Source organism: Hemicordylus capensis, chromosome 6, assembly GCF_027244095.1.
Source record: "Hemicordylus capensis ecotype Gifberg chromosome 6, rHemCap1.1.pri, whole genome shotgun sequence".
NCBI lineage: Eukaryota > Metazoa > Chordata > Lepidosauria > Squamata > Cordylidae > Hemicordylus > Hemicordylus capensis.
The window spans coordinates 123,988,485-124,010,883 of record NC_069662.1 but is presented as its reverse complement, the minus strand read 5'-3'; the positions used below and the strand labels follow the sequence as shown (position 1 = coordinate 124,010,883).

The following is a 22,399-nucleotide window of genomic DNA, read 5'->3' as shown; positions in this document are numbered from 1 at the left end:
ACACTTGGTTTTACATGTCTTCTTATTGTTCACCAACATTATCTCCAATGTAGCCTTTTGTTATGACCCCATGAAAATCCATCACCGACTTGTGAACATTCATCTGCCTTCTGATAACCAGACCATAAGACCATCGAGATCAGTACCACCTACATTCACTGGCAGCAGCTATCCAGGGTTTAGACAAGGATCTTTCCTAGTTCTACCTGAAATATGGCAAGGATTGAACCTGGATATGTAAAGCATGTGCTCTACCATGGAGCTGAATTCAGTAATACACCAGAAGGTTTTAGTTAAAAAAAAATTCTGAACACACTTCTAAAAATCTGCCTTTGAGGTAATGGTCACAACTGCTATGAAATGCACATTTTAGAGCTTAAAAGCAAATTGTGAAGACTAAAATCTACACATAAGAACATACGATCAGCTCTGCTGGATCAGGCCCAAGGCCTATCTGATAGTCCAGCATCCTGTTCTATATGCTTGGCCCACCAGATGCCTCTGAGAAGCCCACAGGCAAGACATGAGGGCATGCCCTCTCTTGCGGTTGCTCCCCTGCAGCTGATATTTAGAGGCATCTCACCTCTGAGGCTGGAGGTGGCTAGAGGCCACCAGACTAGTAGCCATTGATAAATCTGTCCTCCATGAATTTGTCTCAGCCCCTTTTAAAGCCATCCAAGCTAGTGTCCATCACCACATCCCATGGCAAAGAATTCAATAGATTAATTATGCACTGTGTAGAAAAGTACTTCCTTCTGTTAATCCTACATTTCCTGGTCTTCCGTTTCATAGGATGACCCCTGGGTCTAGTGTTGTGAGAAAGGGAGAAAAATTTCTCTCTGTCCACCCTTTCTACTCCATGCATAGTTTTATACACCTCTATCCAGAGGCGCTCTTACCCCTCCAGGGCCTCCACACCCCCTGAGGACCTCTAAATCCTCATTAGCCTGTCCTGGGTGGCATTGGTCCACCACTGGTCCACCAAGCATGACTTCTGCGACAGAAACAGAGGGAGAGTGGTGAAAGAAATACGCGAGATGCGAATATGTTAAACTGCATGTTGAAATGTTTCTACTAATGCATATTTGCATAAATATACCTGTTCTACATTCTTACATTCTTGTGAGTTCCGTTGTATTTGTAAGTATACAGAGAAATATAATAAGCAAGTACAGGCTTCTATTACTGTTGCCAGTTACACCCCAGGCAATCAACTTGGTCCTTAATGCATTCTGCACATTGGCATAGGAACAGTATACCTGGGATCCAGAAAACGTGAACCATGGTCAGAGGGGCCAAACTTGCTCAGTTTCTAGCTCACACTGCTGCAAAGAATGTTTTCAGAACTTAAGTCAACACATGTCGCCTTAGAGGCCTACATCACCCCTCACTCCATTTGGCCCCAGGGTCTTATTGCTTTCCTGTGATATTTTCATTCATGACTTCTATGACCCTAACCTTGCCAGAAATGCCATGTTTTATGAACACACAGAACAGGCAACAATAGCAGCTTTTTGGCAACCATTACAAGTACTTTCAATGGGCTTCTCTTCTGTTTAGCAGCTAGTGTGGCAAAGTGACTAAGAAAGTGAACTGTGAGCCAGAAATCCCCAGTTCAGATTTTGCCCCCACCATGCACTCACTAGGTAGCCTTAGTTAAGCCTCCCCATTAGGGATGTGCATGAGCCATTGATGTATGCGCACTGGCAAGGTGTGTGCCGCAGCTGTGCGCAGACTGCAAGGAACAGTGCCACAGCTGTGCGTGGCCCTTGCTCAAGCAAGTGCCATGCCCAGAAAAGCAGTGGGGTGGCAGCGGAGGAGGTAAGGACGTGCTTAACTGCTCCTTAAGGTAACCACACCCCACCCTGCTGAACCGGTTCAGCAGAGGGCACCCAAGCCAGTTTGGTGCTTCCCAAAGGAGGTGGTGAACCGGCTCGTGCACATCCCTATCCCGCAACTACACAACATCAAACTAAAGCACATAGTGGATACAAAATCTACTTTATTGTTCATTACAATACATTTTGGGAATTTGCCAAATTCTGAAACGTGTACCAAGTATGTATAACTTGATTCATACTTCAAAGAGACAAGTCTTCTATTGCTAAAGGGCAGCAATGCAGAGTAATTACAGGCAGATAAGTGAAGCAAAAGGACAACATTGAAATATGCCATAGAATTCCCAAAGGGCAAGCTGCACCTAAAAACCATATATTACTTAGTTGAAATATACATTTCTAGAGGTGGGGGAACTGGTGACATTTTAATAATGGGATTTCATAATGCATCTCTTGTGGAAAAACAAGCATGGGGAGAAGGAAAAGCTCAGATTGAAAACAGAAAATAACTCGCCTGCAACCTTTTTATTTTCTGTATAGGTGCCAGCCCTTGAGCTGATACCCAATTTATTACTCTGTCAACTGACTTATTAGAGTTGACACAAATCGAGCTGAAATACATCTGACATGTTACAGTGAATGGGGTTTTTTCACACTATAGTATGAAGCCAAACTTTCTGCAAGGTGGTGGAAAGGGGGAGGAAGCAGTGGGAGTTCTATTCCCTGCCTTCACTCAGCAAGGCTAATATGATCTTCCTCCCCCATTCTCAATATGCAAAACGAGCTAAACAGCAACCCAAGGCTAGAAACAACAGACAAAAATGACATATTTGGAACACTATTATCAGACTACAGAAAGCTGCTGATTACAGGAAAGATAGCCTACATTTTTAAGAAGTTTGCCAGAATCTGCAGTTACTACCATGGTACCCAACCTCATTACAATTTCAATTTAGAGCAATCTCAGATGTACTCAAAAGTTAGAAGTCACTGCAACAGATTCATAAAGAACAAATGAGTCATTTGAAATTACCACAAACACACACATAAGGGTGGGTTCTGGTATGGTGAGTGTTATACATATTTCCCCAACAGCAAATTTCATACTGTTTTCCAACTAAACATGTGAACCAGTTTCCATTGGATTGGTTTACATAATCTTCCTTCAGACATTATAGAAGATACTTTATAATTGTTGCACACAGTGTCTCAAAGCAGGTCCAAAAGTCCCACCCAGCCGTCAATGACTTTCGGCAGCACAACACGCATGGTTACAGCAGTGTTTATCTGGAGAGGGAAATGCTGCAACCATGATGGCTGCATTTCCTATGATCAGCAGACTTGGGCTGTGATCAACAGCTTTGGGCAAACTGACCAGTGTGCTACCCAGGAATAACTGGCAGGCGGTGGTAAGACCACTATTAAAAAAGCCCTCCCTTGATCCCTCCAACCTGGATAACTATAGACCTGTGTCTAACCTTCCCTTTTTGGGCAAGGTGATGGAGAGTGCGGTGGCGTCCCAGCTGCAGAGGATCTTGGATGATGCAGATTATCTGGACCCTTGTCAATCTGTCTTCCGCCCCGGGTATGGGACTGAGACTGCCTTGGTCGCTCTAGTGGATGACCTACGCCGGGAACTAGACAGGGGGAGTGCGTCCCTGTTGGTTCTGCTGGACCTCTCGGCGGCGTTCGATACCATCGACCATGGTATCCTTCTGGGCCGCCTCTCGAGTATGGGAATCAGAGGCACTGCATTGCAGTGGTTCTGGTCCTTTCTTGGGGGGAGGGTCCAGAAGGTGGTGCTGGGGGACTACTGCTCGGCCCCGTGGCCGTTGGCCTGTGGGGTCCCGCAGGGATCGGTCTTGTCCCCCATGCTGTTTAACATCTACATAAAGCCGCTGGGAGAGGTCATCTGGGGATTTGGACTGAGTTGTCAGCAATATGCGGATGACACTCAGCTCTATCTCTCCTTGTCATCTGATCCTAGGGAGGCGGTGGATGTCCTGAATCGGGGGCTGGAGGCCGTGATAGGTTGGATGTGGGCTAACAAACTGAAATTGGATCCGGATAAGACGGAGGTACTGTTGGTCAGTAGGAGAGCCAATCGGGATGAGGAGATTTTACCGGTTCTGGATGGGGTTGCACTCCCCTTGAAGGAGCAAGTACGCAGCTTGGGGGTACTACTGGACCCGGCTCTGCTTTTGGAAGCTCAGGTAGAGGCGGTGGCCAGGGGTGCCTTTGCACGGCTTCGGCTGGTGTGCCAGCTGCGTCCCTTTCTTGAGAAGGTAGATCTGGCCACGGTTACCCACGCCTTAGTCACGTCGCGGCTGGATTACTGTAACGCGCTCTACGTGGGGCTGCCCTTGAAGAATATCCGGAAACTGCAGCTAGTGCAAAACGCGGCAGCGAGGGTTTTATCCGGAGCTGCCCGTTGGGAACATATCACCCCCCATTTTGAAAGAGCTGCACTGGCTGCCGGTTTCCGGGTCCAATTCAAGGTGCTGGTTTTGACCTTTAAAGCCCTTAACGGTTTGGGCCCGGGGTATTTGAGGGACCGCCTGCTCCCAAGGGTTGCTGCCCGCTTGACGAGGACATCTGAGGGGACCCTGCTCCGGGTGCCGACAATGAGGGAGGCCCGGCTGTCGTGCACTCGGGACAGGGCCTTCTCTGTTGCTGCTCCTAGACTCTGGAATGCTCTCCTAGTGGCCATTCGTTCCTCAGACTCCATCACGGCTTTTAGGAAGCTTTTAAAGACTTGGCTTTTTACCCAGACTTTTACATAATCGTTTTTACTGCTGCTTCCTGTGTGTTTTTATCTGTTGTCTTGTTTTTATGCTTGTTTTATATGTTTTTAGCTTGAAGTTTTTATTGCTTTTTATTGTATGTTTTAATTTGTGTAAACCGCCTTGGGGTTTTCTTTTAACAAAAGGTGGTATAGAAATGTAAAAATAAATAAATAAATAAATAAATAAAATGGGAAAGCATTTATTGGGTCTTAGACAACCCAATAAATTGTAGCTGGGGATATGGGAGTTGTAGTGCAGGTATACCTGGAGTACCACTGGTCGGGAACCCCCTGTTCTACATCATCTCAACCGGTAGACATTAGCAATATGCAAAGCTTTTAATATTTCAAGCCCGTATTAAATCGGTCCAATTCGGCCCAACTGAGCCCAATGTCACCCAAATCAAACTGCCACCCTGTTTGGGTCAAATCAGACTGAACTGGCTTCTGAAACCCTTCCCCCCGACCTCTGTACTTACCAGAGGGGCCTCTCTGGCCACTCCCAACAGCAAAGGAGCTTCTGGAACCATCTTTTAAAAAGATGGTTCCAGAAGAGCTTTTAGAAACCCTACAGGAACAAAAAGCAAAGACTAGAATTCCACTCCTCCCCCCCACCCCCCCCAAAAATCCTGTGCCTTTCCCATAACTGCAGGGTTAAAAACAGAACTTCATCCAGGATTGTCTTTTTCAAGGCAAAATTGCAGCAGCCACTTGCTACGAGCTGTTGTACCTGGGCAGGTTAGGTGTGGGAGGAAGCACACCATGGGAGCAGGCAAGGCAAAGTCTAAGAAGCAGGAGGTCAGGAGCCAAAGATCAGTCCATTAGGAGCAGGCAGGATTGAAGTCCAAAAACAAGCAAAGGCTCGGAAGCCAAGAATAAAGAGCAGGAGCAGAATCAAGGTAGCAAGCATCCACAGTGAAGTTGCTTCAGCAAATGGTGGAGGCAAACTGAAGCCTTTAATATAGAGCCAACACTGCAGCCCCATCCAAACTTGGTATGTCTTAAAGGGGCTGCACCCTATTTCTTAAGCCCTGGTTGCAGCATAGCTGGGTAGCTGCCTGTGCGGACTAGAGTGCTTCAGGTTCATGCTCCAACTACAGAGGCAAAAAGTGTGTTGAGGGGGTCAGCAGGTGCTGGTATTTCCATTGGTGGAGGTGAGGGCCCCTCGAAGCTTGCCTCATCCTGAGAGTCCTCTCAGTCAGAGCCAGGCTCAGGGGTCACAACCACTTCACCTCAAAAGCCCCTGGTGTCCAGCTCAGGGGTCATGACCCCGTCATCATGTGGCTCCTCTGTGTTAGACTTGGGGTCCATGACAGCAGCAAATATTAAGTTAAAGAGAGGACACTCGGAAAGTACAGCAGTCAGGAAGAACATTTGGGTGGCCAATGTTTCAGTTCTGATTTGAAGCAACCTCTTTGAAACAGGACAAATCTAATTAGCCCAGCCATCCAAAGCACCAATTCAAATCCAGAACACCAAGGTGTTCATCCAAATGAAAAAGGGCTGCTTTGAACAGTCCTAGTAAGAAGCACTGGTCCATGGTGAGTCACCACCACACAGCATGCCGAGGCTACATTTACAGTTTAATCTGACTCATGTTCATTTAGAAGTAAGACCCACTGAATTAAATGGGGTTTGCTGTCACGAACATAGGATTGCAGCCTTAGGTTATCCATGTAATAAACTAGAAGTGACACCTGATGATTCACTTGTATGTTCTTTGACATACAAGCAAGCAATAGACTCCTATAAATCCATTTTATTTTCCAATATGAAAATATTTCTACCTCTCACACATGCCTTACACAACTATTTTAAACCATGCTGCGTAGCAATAATATGAAATATATATATTTGTAAAATTTTCAGAACTCCCAGCTGCTAAGTTAAAGAGGTTGGCTACCTTTAAAATTGCTACCCCTTTGCTCCATCTAGTGGAATTCAGAATTTGCTCAGTATATTATTTTATTTAGCAAATACATACTGTATGAGGTAATCTGTTCAGAGTCCACAAGAACAGGGCATTCAGCGATGGCATGCCCATCTTAATGCCAAATTAGTGGGGGAGACAATTTTTCACCAAGAGGAAAAGATCTTTAGAGGAAACCTGTCAATTTTAAGTCAACATCAAGTTTAAATGCACGAGACCTTTTTTAGCATTCTCATTCTAAGTTTGCATCATCAAACTTGCTATCAGCTATGTAACCAATACAAAAATAAAAATAGTTATACACTGTGATTAAAAAAACTGCCTACTGCTGAGATAAATGTATCTTGATCTACTATGTCGGTCGTCTGAATGCCACACACACAACTGAACTTGAAGTCAATATTCAAAGTTTAAGATATCAAGTTCCAGTACCTGAAACTTAACAGCGAATAATAGAAGCATGAACAGTATTCTTTAAAAAAAGTTCTAATGATTATTGTAACAACGAACAGGTTAAATCACTTCAGCTCTTGAAAGAACTGAGTACAAAATAGATGTATACAATAAAATACTGACACTAGGGAGGTGTAAAACCAGACACCATACAAAATAAAACATGTGTCTTCTTCTGCGGTTGTGATCAATAAAATGTGGAAGAACACTGCCTACTTCAAAAATATATACTGTAGGTCTGTTAGGAACAGCAATCTCCACTGTAGGCATAGTTAAAATTCATATACGTACCACGCCAGTAGCCAGCCTTTCTTTTTAGGCAAGGCAACCACATTTCAAGGTGGGCAGCCCTTTACTTGTTTTTTGAGGTAATGGTGCTGGGCTGGCCACATTTTCAGGGGTTCATAGCGCTGGCCACATGTTTGGCCATATTTTAAATCTCACTGCAGGAGAAGGGTATGAGGGGGAAGGGGAAGGCAATTACCTTCCCTTTTGTTTTAACTACAATTGTCTTGTTCTTCTAACAAGCTGTCAATCTTTAAATGAAGGCCTTTGGTCTCATTCAGATATTCCAAAAATGTTCCCTGCTCACACTTAGCATGCGAAAAGCCCACTTGAAAGAGCTGCACCAACCAGGGGCGTAGCTATAACTGAGCAAAAGGGTGCAAGGAACGTGGGCCCCCAGCTCCTGAGGTCCCTCCAGCTCCACCCCCCCCTATTTTCCTCATTATCTCCCACACTCTGGGGTGCCGCCAGAGAGAGGCATGAACACAATCTCCCCTAGCTATGCCCCAGGCACCAACTGCCATTTCGATATCGAACTCACAGTTCTTGTTGTCACTTTTAAAGCCCCTAATGGTTTAGGGCAGGAATACCAAAGGACCTCTTCCTGCCCACCCAACAAGGTCATCAGAGTTGTGCACTGTGTGCTGACAATGGGATAAGTTAGATTGTCTTGTGAGACAGGGCCTTCTCAGTAATTGGCTTTGGAATGTTGTCCCACTGGAAGTCTGTTCCTTGGCCTCCCTTGATGCTTTTAAGAAACAAGATCTTGCTGTTTATTCATTTTTGACCCTTCAGTTTCTTACTGCTTCTCTTGCTCTATTTTATTGTTTGCATTTCTGATTGTTTTATTTTTATTGTTATGGATCTTATTATTGTATTTTTAATTCTCTGAATCTCCTTGGGATAAAATTTATAAAAGCGAATACAAAAATGTAACTATAGACAAGGCACACATGAGGTTCCCAGGTACTGAGAGCATTGACCAGGACCAGACCCACTTGGCTTCAGCAAAGTGGCCCTTTTATGTGCCCTTAGAACATATCCTAATACAGAACATTGATTGATCAATGAAACACCCCTGAAGAAGTCTCCGATGAGAAAAGTGTGAAAAAGAAAGACACACATGCAACTCCTTGCTGGACATTTCCATTTTAAATACAGGTGGTGGTCGTGATTATTATTATTAGAGATGCAACCCTTTCTATGGTCCAACTGCAAACTATTGTTCTCACCTGTCACCCCTTCCCTCAAACTGTGGAACAAAATAAATAAGAACTACATCCACCTTTCATATGGAAACCACATCTTTAGTAGTTGAACAGGCTGGCAAAATACCAGCCAGGTAGTCATCTAAGCTTTTAAAAGTCAAACTTAAAAAAAAAAAAAACCCACTTGAACAGTGCTGCACAGGGCTCATTTACAAATACAGCTAAGAAACTAGGAAATATATTTTTCCAGCGTTTACCCTGTTTGAGGAAACAGTAACAATAAACATCACTATGGAGTTTTTATTGTTCTGGAGTAAACCACAACAGATTGCTTTGTCTTAACTCTTGATGATGTTTGTGTTTAATGGGATTTTTAAAAAAATACAAAACACTTCTTAATGTTTTAATTTTCATGAATTTATAAAGGTAAGCAGCTGAGCAATTCATTAAGCTTTTTGTTTTCCTTCACAATGCCAGTCTAAGACATTGTTTTTCATGCTTGAATTTTGAAATCCATAGCTTCAAATTCTTCAACTGAATAAAAAGGCCTATGTCTGAAGATTAGCTCTAACTAATGGATTCATGTATTGCAACTCACCATTTTTAACTAATCACAGTCTTTCCTAGCAGAAGTTTGCTACTTCCTGTTAGCTGAGAAAATGAAAATTAGTCCCAAGGAGAGGATGCCACCAATAGTGTGTTAATCTGACCCTCAGCTGTTAATGATTTACACTATGGTGTCCCCCGATACAGTTAGCTCTGCTGAAATATTATGTTAGCAGTTTCTGTCACATTTCCTTAGTCTCCATTTACTGGAAATAATGGAAATAACTTGCTATTTGTTTTTTAGGAGACAAAAAAATATAATGGCCTGATACTCTTGTTATTGCTTAAATCTGTTTAGTGCTTTTGCTGTCCATAGTCATTTAAAACATGAAAGAATGCTTAGTCAATAGTTCAATGGCAAATAATTTACAGTCATCCATCGCCAACAGCGGGTTTCCCAATCACGGTTTTGAGTATCCGCAACTGGGAAATTGTGGCAGGTCTCACCAACTATGGCTTGAATACCCAAGATCTGGCGAGATTTTATTTTATTTTATTTTTTGGCGCATTGGGGTTTTTCCCATGATTTTCAGTCACCTTAAGTGGCACAGTGGGGAAATGCTTGACTAACAAGCAGAAGGTTGCCAGTTCGAATCCCCACTGGTACGTTTCCCAGACTATGGGAAACACCTATATCGGGCAGCAGCGATATAGGAAGATGCAGAAAGGCATCATCTCATACTGCATGGGAGGAGGCAATGGTAAACCCCTCCTGTATTCTACCAAAAAACCCCACCACAGGGCTCTGTGGGCACCAGAAGTCGAAACCGAATTGAAGGCACACTTTACCTTTACCTTCATGATTTTCAGGAGTCAGGGGGTCATTTTGGGGGGTTATTTCCAGGTCTCCTTCACTCCTCTTACTGACTCCTGGTGATTTGTGGGGATTTCCCCCTCTATTTTTCACTGTATTTTGCAGTCCTTTCGTGACTGCGATTCCCCTAACCTCGTTTGCCATTGCCATTTTCTCACTCTCTCTCTCTCTCTCACACACACACACACCACTTTTTAACAGCTACATAAAATGCTAGAGAAGTCATCTGAAGGTTTGGGCTCTTTGTATCTTGTACAGTTTACATCTTTCCTATTTCCCTTGTAAATTGGTGCAGAGATTCGTAGTTAAAACACAAATCTACGCCCTGAACATGTAAACTAAATTTAATCACAGTATCAAAAAGTTCAAGTTATGTTGAACTTTATGCCAAATAATAAGTTAAATCAAAGGTGTCACTTTACTTGGCAAGTTGGGCATGGTATGAATCACTTCATTATCATCTGGAAACTACTGCCAATTATCCCATTGTATGACCTGAATTCTAGTGTTTTTGAGAGAGATGTGATCTTTAGCCTCTTCAACATTTAAAAAAGAGAGAGAAAGCACTGATGTACTCAAGAAACCTCATCACCACTGCCTGTGTGCTCTACACACTTAGGCCAGTTGTGTGAAGAAGCAAACACTATCAGCATGACTGAGATTGTTTCCATGGAAACAATCTCAATCATGCTGACAGTGTTTGCCTTTTCAGACACAGTGTTTACCTTTTCATAATGCCATAAACATGGACAGCATGGGGCGGGTAAGGCTTTTTGAGAACATTAGGGCCAGGGTAGGGCTTGTGTGTGCATTCTTGGGACACTGTAAACAAGTACTGGATCCCCTTCTTTTTTAAGTTTTAGGATTTTTATCTAATCTCTATACATAGTTTGAGATTTTTATACACACACGGAAAACTGGTGCCACTTAAAGGTTATTATATATGCATATCTCAATAGTTTTTTCATATTAGTTAAAGTTCATAAAAACTCCTGTGTATGAGATTTATCACCGGAGACTTTTGTTTTCCTTCTGAATCAAACCAGGGAACTGACTGGACTTACTCGGGAAGTCGAGAAAGGACACCTGCAGATAGACATGTTATGCTATCATTGACCCGAGCTGGTGAATGTCTCTTCTGAGCCCAGTTAACAACAAACTCCAGAAAAATCAGGGTAATGAACAAAGGAGTTGCCTAAAATAAAATGTAAAGACAGAAATAAGTCAGTCAGCCATCAACATAAACATTCTGCATTAATTTTTGGATAAATATTTAGTCTTCTGTACACATACTTTTGTATTATTCCCCATGTAAATTTTTGTCTTAATTGGTACACCATGCTTTGGGTAAACATAAACTTTTAGTGACACTGATGAAGCAATCCTGTGCATGTATATCTGGGAGCATGTTCCATAATCTCTGCCTGACTTAGTTGCAACATTAAAAAAAAAAAAAATCAGGCTTCTCAAGCTAGTTAATTCATTTATGTTCCAATGCCTGTTGACTGGACATCATGTTATAACTTGTACTTTTTCTTTACTTTTACAGTTATATTCACATATATAATTGCTATCTTTGATTATATTATATGCACTGTTGCAATCTTATTGGAATAAAAAGGAGGAAATAAAGAAGGGAGAAAAGGGGATTTTTAAAAAACTAAAAAAACCTTGTACTTGTATATAAGCTATCACCACACAAATGTCAGTGCCAGCTTATGCTATATGGAATGCAAGCAGTCCACACATTAGGCTTAGTCTCAAGCAATGAAAATTCAAATTACTGAACCTTTGTTTTACATTTTTGAATGCTATTAATGCACAATGAAGACAAAAGAATGCCACTTTTTAATCAAAAGGAGAATCTCAAGGAGAATGTTTCCCCCTTTTCTGACTAATCTACCTCACATGATTGTTGTGATCAAACATGAGGAAACCACGTTATGTCACTCTGAGCTCCTTGGAAGAAAGGTGGAGTCAAAAATTCAATAAGCAAGCAAATAGAATATACCCTCTTCCACTAAAGGGGGAGAGGAACTGTGGAAAGGGTGCTTTCCACACTCGTTTCCTTTATTCATTTCAACCTACAGCTCAGGTAGCATGTGAAGTAACACAATACCAGGGTCTTTAGAGAGTATCTAAACAGGCATTTCCTTGAGCAACCAATGGTGGGTTGAAAGCGGGTCCAAGCTTTACGACATGTGCAACAGACTTTTCTGGCTATGCACACAGTTGGAGAGAGCCCACCAAAGACCTCCAGCAAAGGAGGTGCTCTGCCGGGCACCCAGCCGCACTCGCCTACCAGGACTGCGCGCTCTCACCTTGTTTATGTAATCAGGCACCTCCTCGACGCGGTGGAAGGCGCTTTCATTGGGACTCAGAGCGTAAAACATGCTGCGAAGCTGCTGGGAACCAGAGAGAGCCCACTGGGGGGCGGCGGAGGCGGAAGCCGCCATGGCTTTGCCTGCCTGCTTTGATTGTTTGCGCAGCTGCTTCTGCTGGCTGGCCTAGCCGCCTTTCTACTGAACGGAGATGAGCCCACCGTGGGCAGGAGAAAGCGAGTATAGGCGTTCGCTCAGCTGGGAGAGAGTTCAACTCCTGGGCAGGGGACGCGGCAACCAGGGCAAAGACAGCAGCTGGCTCTCGCGCACGCGATTTGTTTTGCAATTGCAAGGCCAGCGCACCTGATAAGAGGCGCGCGCCGGTTCCCTCCCTTACAGTGCCCGGCGGGAGTCAAAGGACAAGGTTCTTCTGGGTGGGACGCGGTTACATAAACAGTCACGACCGCTCCAAATCTCTCTTCATAAGGAGCAGCGTCTGCATCGTTTGGAGGGCCTCTCTTAAAGAAGGAAGAATAGCGAGGATGCACAATGGACTTGCGTTCACCCCTTGTTAGGCTTATAGCATTGCAGCGTTAAGATCACAGCGGCTCTCCATGTCGGGCTGCCGTCTGTTAATAGAGAAAGCCTCTGTGCCTTTAAAGGGGCAGCTGCTAAGTCAAGGCTGCAGGCCAGGGCAGGGTTGCTGCAAAGCTTTTAGTGTGACCATCTCGCCTCGCCCTAGTCACCGCCTCCTGTCCCGCTCGGCCCCAATCTCCCCCCCCCCCCCCCGAGGCCCTGCTGCAGCGGGAGTTGTAGTGCAACAGTATTTGGGGGGCCGAGGTTTGAGAGCCCCAAGCCGGACTCGGAGGGACAGAGGTTGCTGCTGCTTTCACTCATTCACGTTCCCTCAGGTTGAGCGAGCTTTATTAGGTCTGTTTCTCCGCGCTTTCTCTTGCTCATTCGTCCTGGACATTTTCACTGGGCCTTTCTGTCCTATTTTCCCGGCTGCCTTGTCCCAAGAGAAAGGAAAGGAAAGGTAATACCGTCGACTTTGCGACCACAGAGCAATGTGGTTTTGTTGGTAGAATACAGGAGTGGTTCACCATTGCCTTCTCCCGCTCGCACTATGAGATGATGCCTTTCAGCACCTCCCATATTCTGGGAAACACACCAGCAGGGATTTGAACCAACAGTCTCCTGCTCTCTAGGCAGGTAGCTTCCCTGGAGATTAGAAGTGTGAGCACTGGAAGATATCTCTCCCCCCCCCCATGGAGCTGCTCTGGGAGGAGCATCTAGGCTCAAAATTCCTTCCCTGGCAGCATCTCCAAGATAGGGCTGAGAGATTCCTGCCTGCAAGCTTGGAGAAGCTGCTGCCAGTCTGTGTAGACAATACTGAGGAAGATGGACCTATAGTCTGACTCAGTATATGGCAGCTTCCTATGTTCCCCTCTGCACCATTAGGTGGCTGTTGTCTAAAGAGAGGAGGTGAGAAAATAGGCAGAAGTGGCAGATGCCATTTCCTTTGCTCAACATTGCTTTCTGAATATGGACTGACAAGGCATACAAAGCACAGAGGCAACAGGCCATTTCCAACGGTATTTCTGACCTTCCGCCCCCACAGAATGCTGTTCGGCATCTCATTATTGCAAGTTCATTGCCCTCTCATGCAACTAAATATTTAAGTTGCAGTTCTGCAAAATGGGATTCATGCTGGGAGGGGAAGCAGACTTTATACATGGTGGGTGGAACTGGACAGACATACCTACACAGAGATAAACTACAATTGGAGTTTGAAGGAAATTCTTCTCAGAATGCAGAAGGTGGGCAATAACTGCTAGTTATCCTTATGCCATGTAGGTTGCATAGTTTAATAACATGATGGATAAAACTGACCAGTTCTGCAGTTACTCTGAAATGTCAGCAGCTTCTTTCTCTTTGGATGTGCTGTTGCAGGCTGAGAACTGATGCTGCATTGCATTCCAAGCCCTATCTGGAGATGCCAGGGATTGAACCTGGTACCTTCTTAATGCAAAGCATTTGCTTTACCACTGAGTTACAGGCCCATCTCCTAAAAGTGTGACTCCTCTTTCCCTGGAGTCATGAGCTTATCCAGGACACCTCACACCCAAAATGTGAGAGGTCATACCTCTAGACTATGGTTGCACAACTTTGGCCCTCCAGCTGTTATAGGACTACAGCTCCCATCATCCCCAGACACAATGGCTGTAGTCCCAACAGCCAGAGGGCCAAACTTGTGCAGCCCTGCCCCGATCAACAAGTTGGAACTTCATTTAATGTGATAAGAGTAATACAGTGTGATAGGAACATAGACACTGTGCTAATTGTGAGCTGAGACTTACCAGTATTTGGCCTAGATATTGCCTCCAAAAACAGAACCTCTCTCATCACATTGGTGAAAACTGCAGTTGAAAATGCAGACTTGCTAGAGATTGTCAATGAGCATGTGGAAAGTGCGCATTTCACATCACAACCACCACAGCATACAAAGTAAAAGGAGACGAGCGAGCACTGTGTACTTCCCCTGCCCTGTCCCTTGAGTTGTGTTTGCACAACCCAGAGTCTCTGCTCTAACACAATTGAAGGAACACAGGTCTAAAGGGCTGAGGTTCTGCTGTTGACTAATAGATCCTTCCAGTAACCAAGGAAACTAAACTCTTAGAGGAAATTGAGGAACTGGCCCAATGTAATCTGCAGGCAGTGCATATTCTTGTTTTCTCTGAAGAACTCTGTCCCACCCACTCCATGAGCAGAAAACACCCAGACGCTTCCTGTTTGGGTCTCTTCAGAGTTCTGCAGCAGCATTAAATAATAAACTCATAAAGGGACTTAGGGTAGGTTTAGCATGGGTTGGGCAATACCGTTTGCCTTGGCAGCAATTCACTGCAAAGTGAAATTGTATCCAGACGTGAGCTGGAGATAGTTTGTTTGAATGATTCAAAGTTATACATGAATATGGGAAATAGCTTAAAAGAATAAATAATAACTAGATTCTTTTAAAAAAACCCAACCCTTCTAATGTATTGTTAGTTCAGCTATTCAGCGAGGTAGCCTCAAAAGCAGCAATACTGCTGGCCATGGCTTGTTCTATAATAAAAATAATCCCCCCTGATAAGTAGTGGGAGAGTTTTTTCTTCTTTCATTTAGATGTCCTGTTGTTTTTTAAATAAAGGGTAAAACAGCTAGACAAAGTCAGGGAGAGCTTTTTAACAGCACTTTTTCCATGCTAAGAAAAGCTTCACTTGCTAAATTTCTGTGCAGCAGGCTCTGCTGTTAGAAGTAGGGTTGCCAGGTTGCAACCTGGAAATCTCTTTACAGTAGTCGTCATCCTGCTGCAGTGGAAGATGCTGCTGTGCTTCTTCCCTGGCTTCTTGCACATGCTGTCACTCATGCCCTTCTGTGCATGCTAAGACCTCACTAAGCTTTTCCACATTTCTTCAGTGCGTGGAGAGCCAGCTGGTCCTCCCAACATCTATGTGTTGGGTTGAATGTGAGAATAGGGTGAGAATGATGTAACAATAACAACAAATATTTATATACGACTTTTCAACAAAAGGTTCCAAAGTGTTTTACATGGAGAAATTATCTATCTATCTACCTATCTATAGAATGGATCCCTGTCCCCAAAGGGCTCACAATCTAAAAAGAAACATACGATAAGACACCAGCAACAGTCACTGGAGGTACTGTGCTGGGGGTGGATAGGGCCAGTTACTCTCCCCCTGCTAAAAGGTGGTAAAAGGTGCCTCTTTGCCCAGTTAGCAGGGGTATGTATGCATATAAACCATTCCACGTGAAGTACAAACACACGCAAAGCAATCCCCTTTGCACCTTTGGCCTGACACATTGTCCAGGGGAAGGCACAATGAACATTAAAAGGGTGAGGCAGGGTCTGCTTCCCTTTCACTATTATTACTTTTTAAAATAGTGATTCTCTTTAATTAGCAGGGGGATAGAAACTGGCCCTATCCATCCCCAGCACAGAATCCTTCCAGTGGCTCTTGCTGGTGTCTTATCTTATGTCTCTTTTTTAGATTGTGAGCCCTTTGGGTTGGGGTCCTATTTATTTTATTTATTATATCTATGTAAACCACTTTGGGAACTTTTGTTGAAAAGCAGTATATAAATATTTATCATATTCATATATTATTTATTTACACACAGTCTACCAAATGTTATTGACTGGATTTGGTACTTTAATTATCAGGCCTTTTCCAAGGGTCTAGGATAACTAAAGAAAAATTAAAGATAGCGTTGTAGTATTCGTGCTGTCCTGAGTAGTGTGGCCTTCTGTAGCTGATGTGTTGTAATTTTATCGATGCCCAAGGTGTCAAGATGGTGTTCAAGTTGTAGATCTTTGTATTTTGTTATTTTTTCTATTTATTTTTCTTCTATTCTGCGATCCCCTGGTATTGCTATGCCGATTATTTTAACTTGTTTTTGTTTCTTCTCGACTACAGTTATATCTGGTGTATTGTGTGGCAGATGTTTGTCTGTTTGTAGTTGGAAGTCCCATAATATTTTTACATCTTCATTTTCTACAACTTTTTCAATTTTATGGTCCCACCAATTTTTGGCTACAGGTAGCTTGTATTTTTTGCAGATGTTCCAGTGTATCATCCCTGCTACCTTGTTATGCCTTTGTTTTCAGTCAGTCTGTGCGATCTTTTTACAACAGCTGATTAGGTGGTCCACGGTTTCATCTGCTTCTTTACAAAGGCGGCACTTGCTGTTTGTGGTTGATTTTTTGATTTTTGCTCTTATTGCATTTGTTCTTAGTGCCTGTTCTTGTGCAGCCAGTATTAAACCCTCTGTTTCTTTCTTCAAGTTGCCATTCTTAAGCCATTGCCAGGTCTTGGTGATGTCTGATTTTCCACTTATATTGTGCAAATATTGACCATGCAGTGGCTTATTTTTCCATTTTTCTGCTCGGTTCTTGACTTATTCTTTCTTGTAGGCCTGCTTTGTTTCATTGGTGTTGAATAGTTTCTCATTATTGACCATTTGAAGTGCATCTTCTTCACTGTCCTTGATATATTCTTCAAGGCCTCTTTTCTCCTCCTCCACTGTTTGATGGACTTGCAGCATTCCTCTTCCACCTGAGCTGCGAGGGAGGAATAGCCTATCTACATCACTGCGGGGGTACAGAGCATGATTGATGGTCATTATTATTATTTATATTATTACATTATTATTATTATGTTGTTATTATTACTAGCTGACCTGGCACAGAGCATCTACGCCTCTCGTTCTCCCCACCCAAGCCTCATTTCATTCTGTCCCCACCCCCACTTCTCCCGGCTGCTGGCCAGCCTGGCCACCACTTCTCCTCTCTGCCACTTCTCCTGGCGGCCAGGCCATCTTTCCTTTTAGCCTGCAGGCGGGCCGGAGAGGTAGTGTGCCGTCCTCTCCACTTCATGCCCACTGCCATCCTTTTCGCCCACCCGACACTTTCTCTGCCTGGCAGCGGCCGTTCACCACCATTCTTTCCCCGCCAGCTGGTCAGCTGCCACCACCATTTTCTTGCCCATACCCGTGGCTGTCTGGCCGCTGCTTGCGAACTCTCGTGAGAGCTGCCACGCATGGTACGTCTTAGAGAAATAAATATAAAGAAGATTACTTAGAAATAAGTCCCCTTCTACACATTTGAGGAAATGCATGGAAAAGTAGATAAGAATAGAGCTACTAAAGGTCTGTGTGCTGTTAGCAGTGCAGAAGGTGTGAGCTAGAAGCACACAATTTCAAGCACTGAATATCCCTCTCCTCACACCAAGGATCACAGCCATACCACTGAGTCATACCACTTCTGTCCTGTGACATGTTACTAATTGCCCTTCTCTGTCTGCTGTGCCCCGTATTCATTTCTCCTGCACTGTCTTCATAAGTCAGGTGTATTAGTAAAGGTAAAGTGTGCTGTTGAGTTAATTTCGACTCCTGGCACTCACAGAGGAGTTTACCATTGCCTCCCCCCGCGATGCCTTTCAGCATCTTCCTATATCAGTGCTGCCCAATACGGTACCAGCGGGGATTCAAACTGGCAACCATCTGCTTGTTAGTCAAGCATTTCCCCGCTGTGCCACTTAAGGTGACGCCCAGGTGTATTAGTACACTGACCATAATGGATCAGTCTGTGCTGCTTACACAGTTCAGCTTTGTTTTCTAGGTAAGTGGAAGCTAGCAAGAAAAGAATCAGAAGGCACTCTCCCTTCATATCAGGAAATTAAAGATAAAAATAATTTAAAGCAGCCCCATCCCCTAAGGGGAATATTGTACAGTGCTCACACATATAGTCTCCCATTCAAATCCATACCAGGGTGGACCCAGCTTAGCAATCTAACATGATCAAAAATTGGGAGCTTGCCCAACTTCCAAATTTGGGTAGAATGCTTCTCCTCCTGTACTGTCAATCGTGTGAACTACCCTTCTGTATGGATGTACAGGATATAAACCTTTCATTTTGGAACTTTGTATTTTTATTGAATCCCCGACTTCCGGTTTTGGTTGCTGACAGGAGGGCAGCGTCCTTCCAAGCTCCTTTGAGCCTTGTTTTTAATTCTATTATTTCTCTTGTTTTAATCTTCTGAGGCTTCGTTGTTTCTCTCCTCTGCCCTTCGTTCCTTTTTACTGCTAACATTGAACCTGTCAGCAAGGTATTTCAAGGTCGGCACTTGGAGTAGGAGATACAAGTCCAAAGCTCCCGTCTGCTTTCTGTGTTTGCTGACTCAGTCTGAGTTAGACTTTAGCTGGTTACAATGGGAAGAAAGCGGTCAAGAAACAGCCCAACAAACATACAAAGCAAGTTTCCAAGCAAGCAAGCAAGCTTCAATTCGTCATTACTTGCCAACTGCAGATACTGTAAGTTCTTTGGACTCAGGCTCTCTATCTTCTAACTTGGTGTTGCAGGGTCACACGCAAATCTCAGGTGCACCAGAGCTAGATCTTATACAGCTTAGGCATACCACGGAGAGAAACGGATCCTCCCAGAAGCTGTTTATGTTTAGGGAACGACCTATTAACTTCAACAGAGCAGCCCACACCCAATGCTAAAGGGAGGGAATGGAGATCTCTTCAAGGAACTTCCCATACCTCTCAGAACCCTAACAGCAATGAGGGGATGGGTAAACTATCAGCCCCCAAAATTAAGATACCCCAAAAGCCTCAGCCTCAGCAGCCTTCAGAACTATCATCTTGTCGGCTGGTAGCGGAAACACTCAAAGCTGTGTTTGATAGACTCTCATTACTAGAGAGGAAGGTGGACATTGTTAAGACTCTTCTGCATGATCTGTCTAAAGGCCGGACTAAGAGGGAGAGGTCTGATAACGATATCAGTGGGAAGAAGAAGCACGGCTGTGGCTGTGGCATTTATCAGACCTACCACAATTCCCATGTGATTCCAGGAGGTAGAAGCTCAGTTAATAGAATATTAAAACCACACCGTATTTCCCTTGTAGTATACTACAACAAGTGGTATAATTTCTATGCTATTAGATCCTCACTAAGTCAGCTCCTGAATTGCAGCCTGAGAGATGTAGACCTCAAACGATTTGAGAGGCTACCATCTAACCATTTCCAAAGTAGGTTCATGCTGGATTTCTATTCTTCCCGGATCCCGAATAGGATTTTCCAAAGAAAATCCTGGATTGAAGGTTTTGAGATATTCCCTAATCGTTGTTTTGCCAACACCATCTTGGAGCCCCTAATTTTAAAATCTCCCAGGAAAATACCAGAGCAGCTGGGTGAACAAGGGCACCGTAAACGTGCCGAGACTGAACCTAATGTGTCTGAATTACTTTCGCCCATGGAATCTCACTCAGTTAACTCCCTCTTCATGCAGTTTACAGAGGGAATCAATGTTACAATCGACGAGTTGAACCCTTCGGTAATTAGCATCTCTTCAATGATAGAAGAGCCGTCCGATGCAAGTAACCAGCCTATCTGGAGACAGTCCGAGGAGCCGACGGATAACAAGGCAGACTTTCTTTCTTCCTCACCAGTTATGACTAGTGATCATATGCCTTCCTCACAGGGCCAGAAGGGGGCTGACTTGCAACATGAGCTGGAATTAATCAAGACAGACCTTCCACTTTTGGTACACCTTGCAGAGGTATTTAACCAGCTGGAAACACCCCCTAAGAAAGATCGGTGGTTTAATTTGTTGGCTGACCCCCACTTTGCAGTTGCTATGCCACTTCTGAAGTCAGGCCAAGATTGCTTTAAAATACTCCAGATTTTTCAACTAAAAGCATCACCTCTGAAACCCAAGCTGATATGATGAACCCGAACACTCTTACTGCTCCATTACAAACTCTAGCTTCTCACACAGATCCTAATCCAATGGTTCTGAAGGAAACGCAAGAGAACACCTCCCTGGAAACAGGTCAAGAAATATTGGCCCAGGAAACTCCCAGGGGTAGAGAGGCTCCATTCAGCCATTGAAGGGAGGCAGATCAGCATGGGCTTGCTCTAGTGTCCTGGAATGTGGGGGGATGGGAAGCTAGATCCAAGGACCCCTCATGTTTGAGCCTTTTGGACAGATTTGACATCATATTGATGCAAGAAACCTGGGCACTCTCTGATCTGGTACTTAACGGATTTTATGTATTTTCCCTACAGGCCGTTAAGAGTAAGAAAAAGGGCAGACCCAGTGGGGGCCTCGGGACTTTTATCTCAACTAAGTTATGGGCATTATCAAAATGGGTCTCTTCTCTTGATAACATAGCACTGACTGTGGAAGTTGTTCACAATCAGACTGCAGTGCTGATAGTCAACGTATATCTCCCCCCAAAATGCAGGGCCCAGGAAATTAAGGAAATTTGGGGGAAGCTAGAAGGGTACATCGTTGCCCTCACAGAGGAATTTCCCAATGCAAGTATAATTCTGGGAGGCAACTTTAATGCAAGAATGGGCCCCAGTGATGAATTTGGGACGAGTACGTGCTTCCGTACATGCGCCTCTCTAAGGACACCTCCTCAAATTTGGGTGGATATTGTTTGGCCCAAATGACCTATGGCTTAGATTTATTTGTTTTAAATGGCTCAGTGGACAATGACCACCCGGCAGAGTTGACATTTTGGGTGGGGAGGAGAGCGAGTGCCATTGACTATTTTATTATTTCGAGGTGCCTGGCCCAGTACTCCCCAAGTCTGGAGGTGGTCCCACAAGTGGAAAGTGACCACCACCCAGTTACTCTGCTGTTGCAAATCCCGCTGGGCCCTAAACAGTACGAGTCAGTGCCTTCTATGAAGACAGAGGATAACTGCTGTCGTGTCAGATGGTCCCAGAGTTTGGCTGATAAAATCTCCACTCTTCTCCAGTCGCATCATCTACAGAAGCTGAGCCAAGATATGCTTGATTTCTCGGACCCAGTTCAACTCTTACAAGTCTACAACTCCATCACCTTGGAATTGCAAAAACATCTTATTTCTAAACAGCATGAACCCTCTAAAGGACAGTGGAGACCTTTCAAGCCATGGTTTGACCAAGACTGTGTGGAAAGTAGACATCTTCTTTTGGGCAGATTCCAAGCTTACAAGGTAGATCCCACTTCAACATCAGCCCAAGAACTAATGTTACAGAAAAAGCAATACCCTGTTTACCCGAAAGTAAGACCTACCCCGAAAGTAAGATCTAGCAGTAATTTCTGATGTACCGCTAATTGCCCTAGTGCATTTTGGGGGGCTAAAATTAATATAAGACACTGTCTTATTTTCGGGAAAACATGGGTATAAACAGCTGATCAGACAGAAAAAGAGAGTCTATATGAAATCCTCTTGGGATCTGTTATTGTATTCAATCCGATCAAGACAACAGTCCCTTTTCTGGAGAACAGTGGCAGGGATTTCACTCGGAAGACATCTGACGCCCGATGCCCACATCTATCCGGAGCTTTGGGAGAGGCACTTTCGAAAGTTGTACTGGGAGGAAGGGTCTTTGCCAGGCCCCTTTACATTCAATGAGGAGCCATTACCTGACTGGCCGCCCGTTACCACAGCAAAAGTTTCTGACCTAATACGCCAACTGAAGCATGGCAAGGCCCCCGGCACTGACCTGGTTCCACCTGAGTTGGTTTTGTCCAATGTGGACTGGTGGGCGCCGGTGCTCGCATCGTTGTTTACTGCCATTGATAGCTCAGGGTGCACAC

At 44.2% G+C, this 22,399-nt stretch overlaps 1 protein-coding gene and 1 long non-coding RNA gene across 6 annotated transcripts in view; one reads left to right on the top strand and one right to left on the bottom strand.

Moving 5' to 3' along the window:
* AGMO (alkylglycerol monooxygenase) overlaps window positions 1-12,375 on the bottom strand; it is a 178,744-nt gene extending 166,369 nt beyond the window's left edge. For all 5 annotated transcript variants that reach the window (XR_008310084.1, XR_008310085.1, XR_008310086.1 and 2 more), the window contains exons 1-2: window positions 12,241-12,375; window positions 10,984-11,114 (exon numbers count right to left, since the gene is read on the bottom strand). Coding sequence is in view for 1 of the 5 variants with exons in the window: in XM_053263320.1 (XP_053119295.1) it covers window positions 10,984-11,114; window positions 12,241-12,375 (266 nt within the window). In the remaining 4 variants the exon portion in view is untranslated. The remainder of the gene's footprint in view (window positions 1-10,983; window positions 11,115-12,240) is intronic.
* A 166-nt stretch (window positions 12,376-12,541) lies between these two features.
* Window positions 12,542-22,399, top strand: part of LOC128330433 (uncharacterized) — a 33,039-nt gene continuing 23,181 nt past the window's right edge. The window contains exon 1 of the long non-coding RNA XR_008310089.1: window positions 12,542-13,276. This is a non-coding gene — a long non-coding RNA (uncharacterized LOC128330433). The remainder of the gene's footprint in view (window positions 13,277-22,399) is intronic.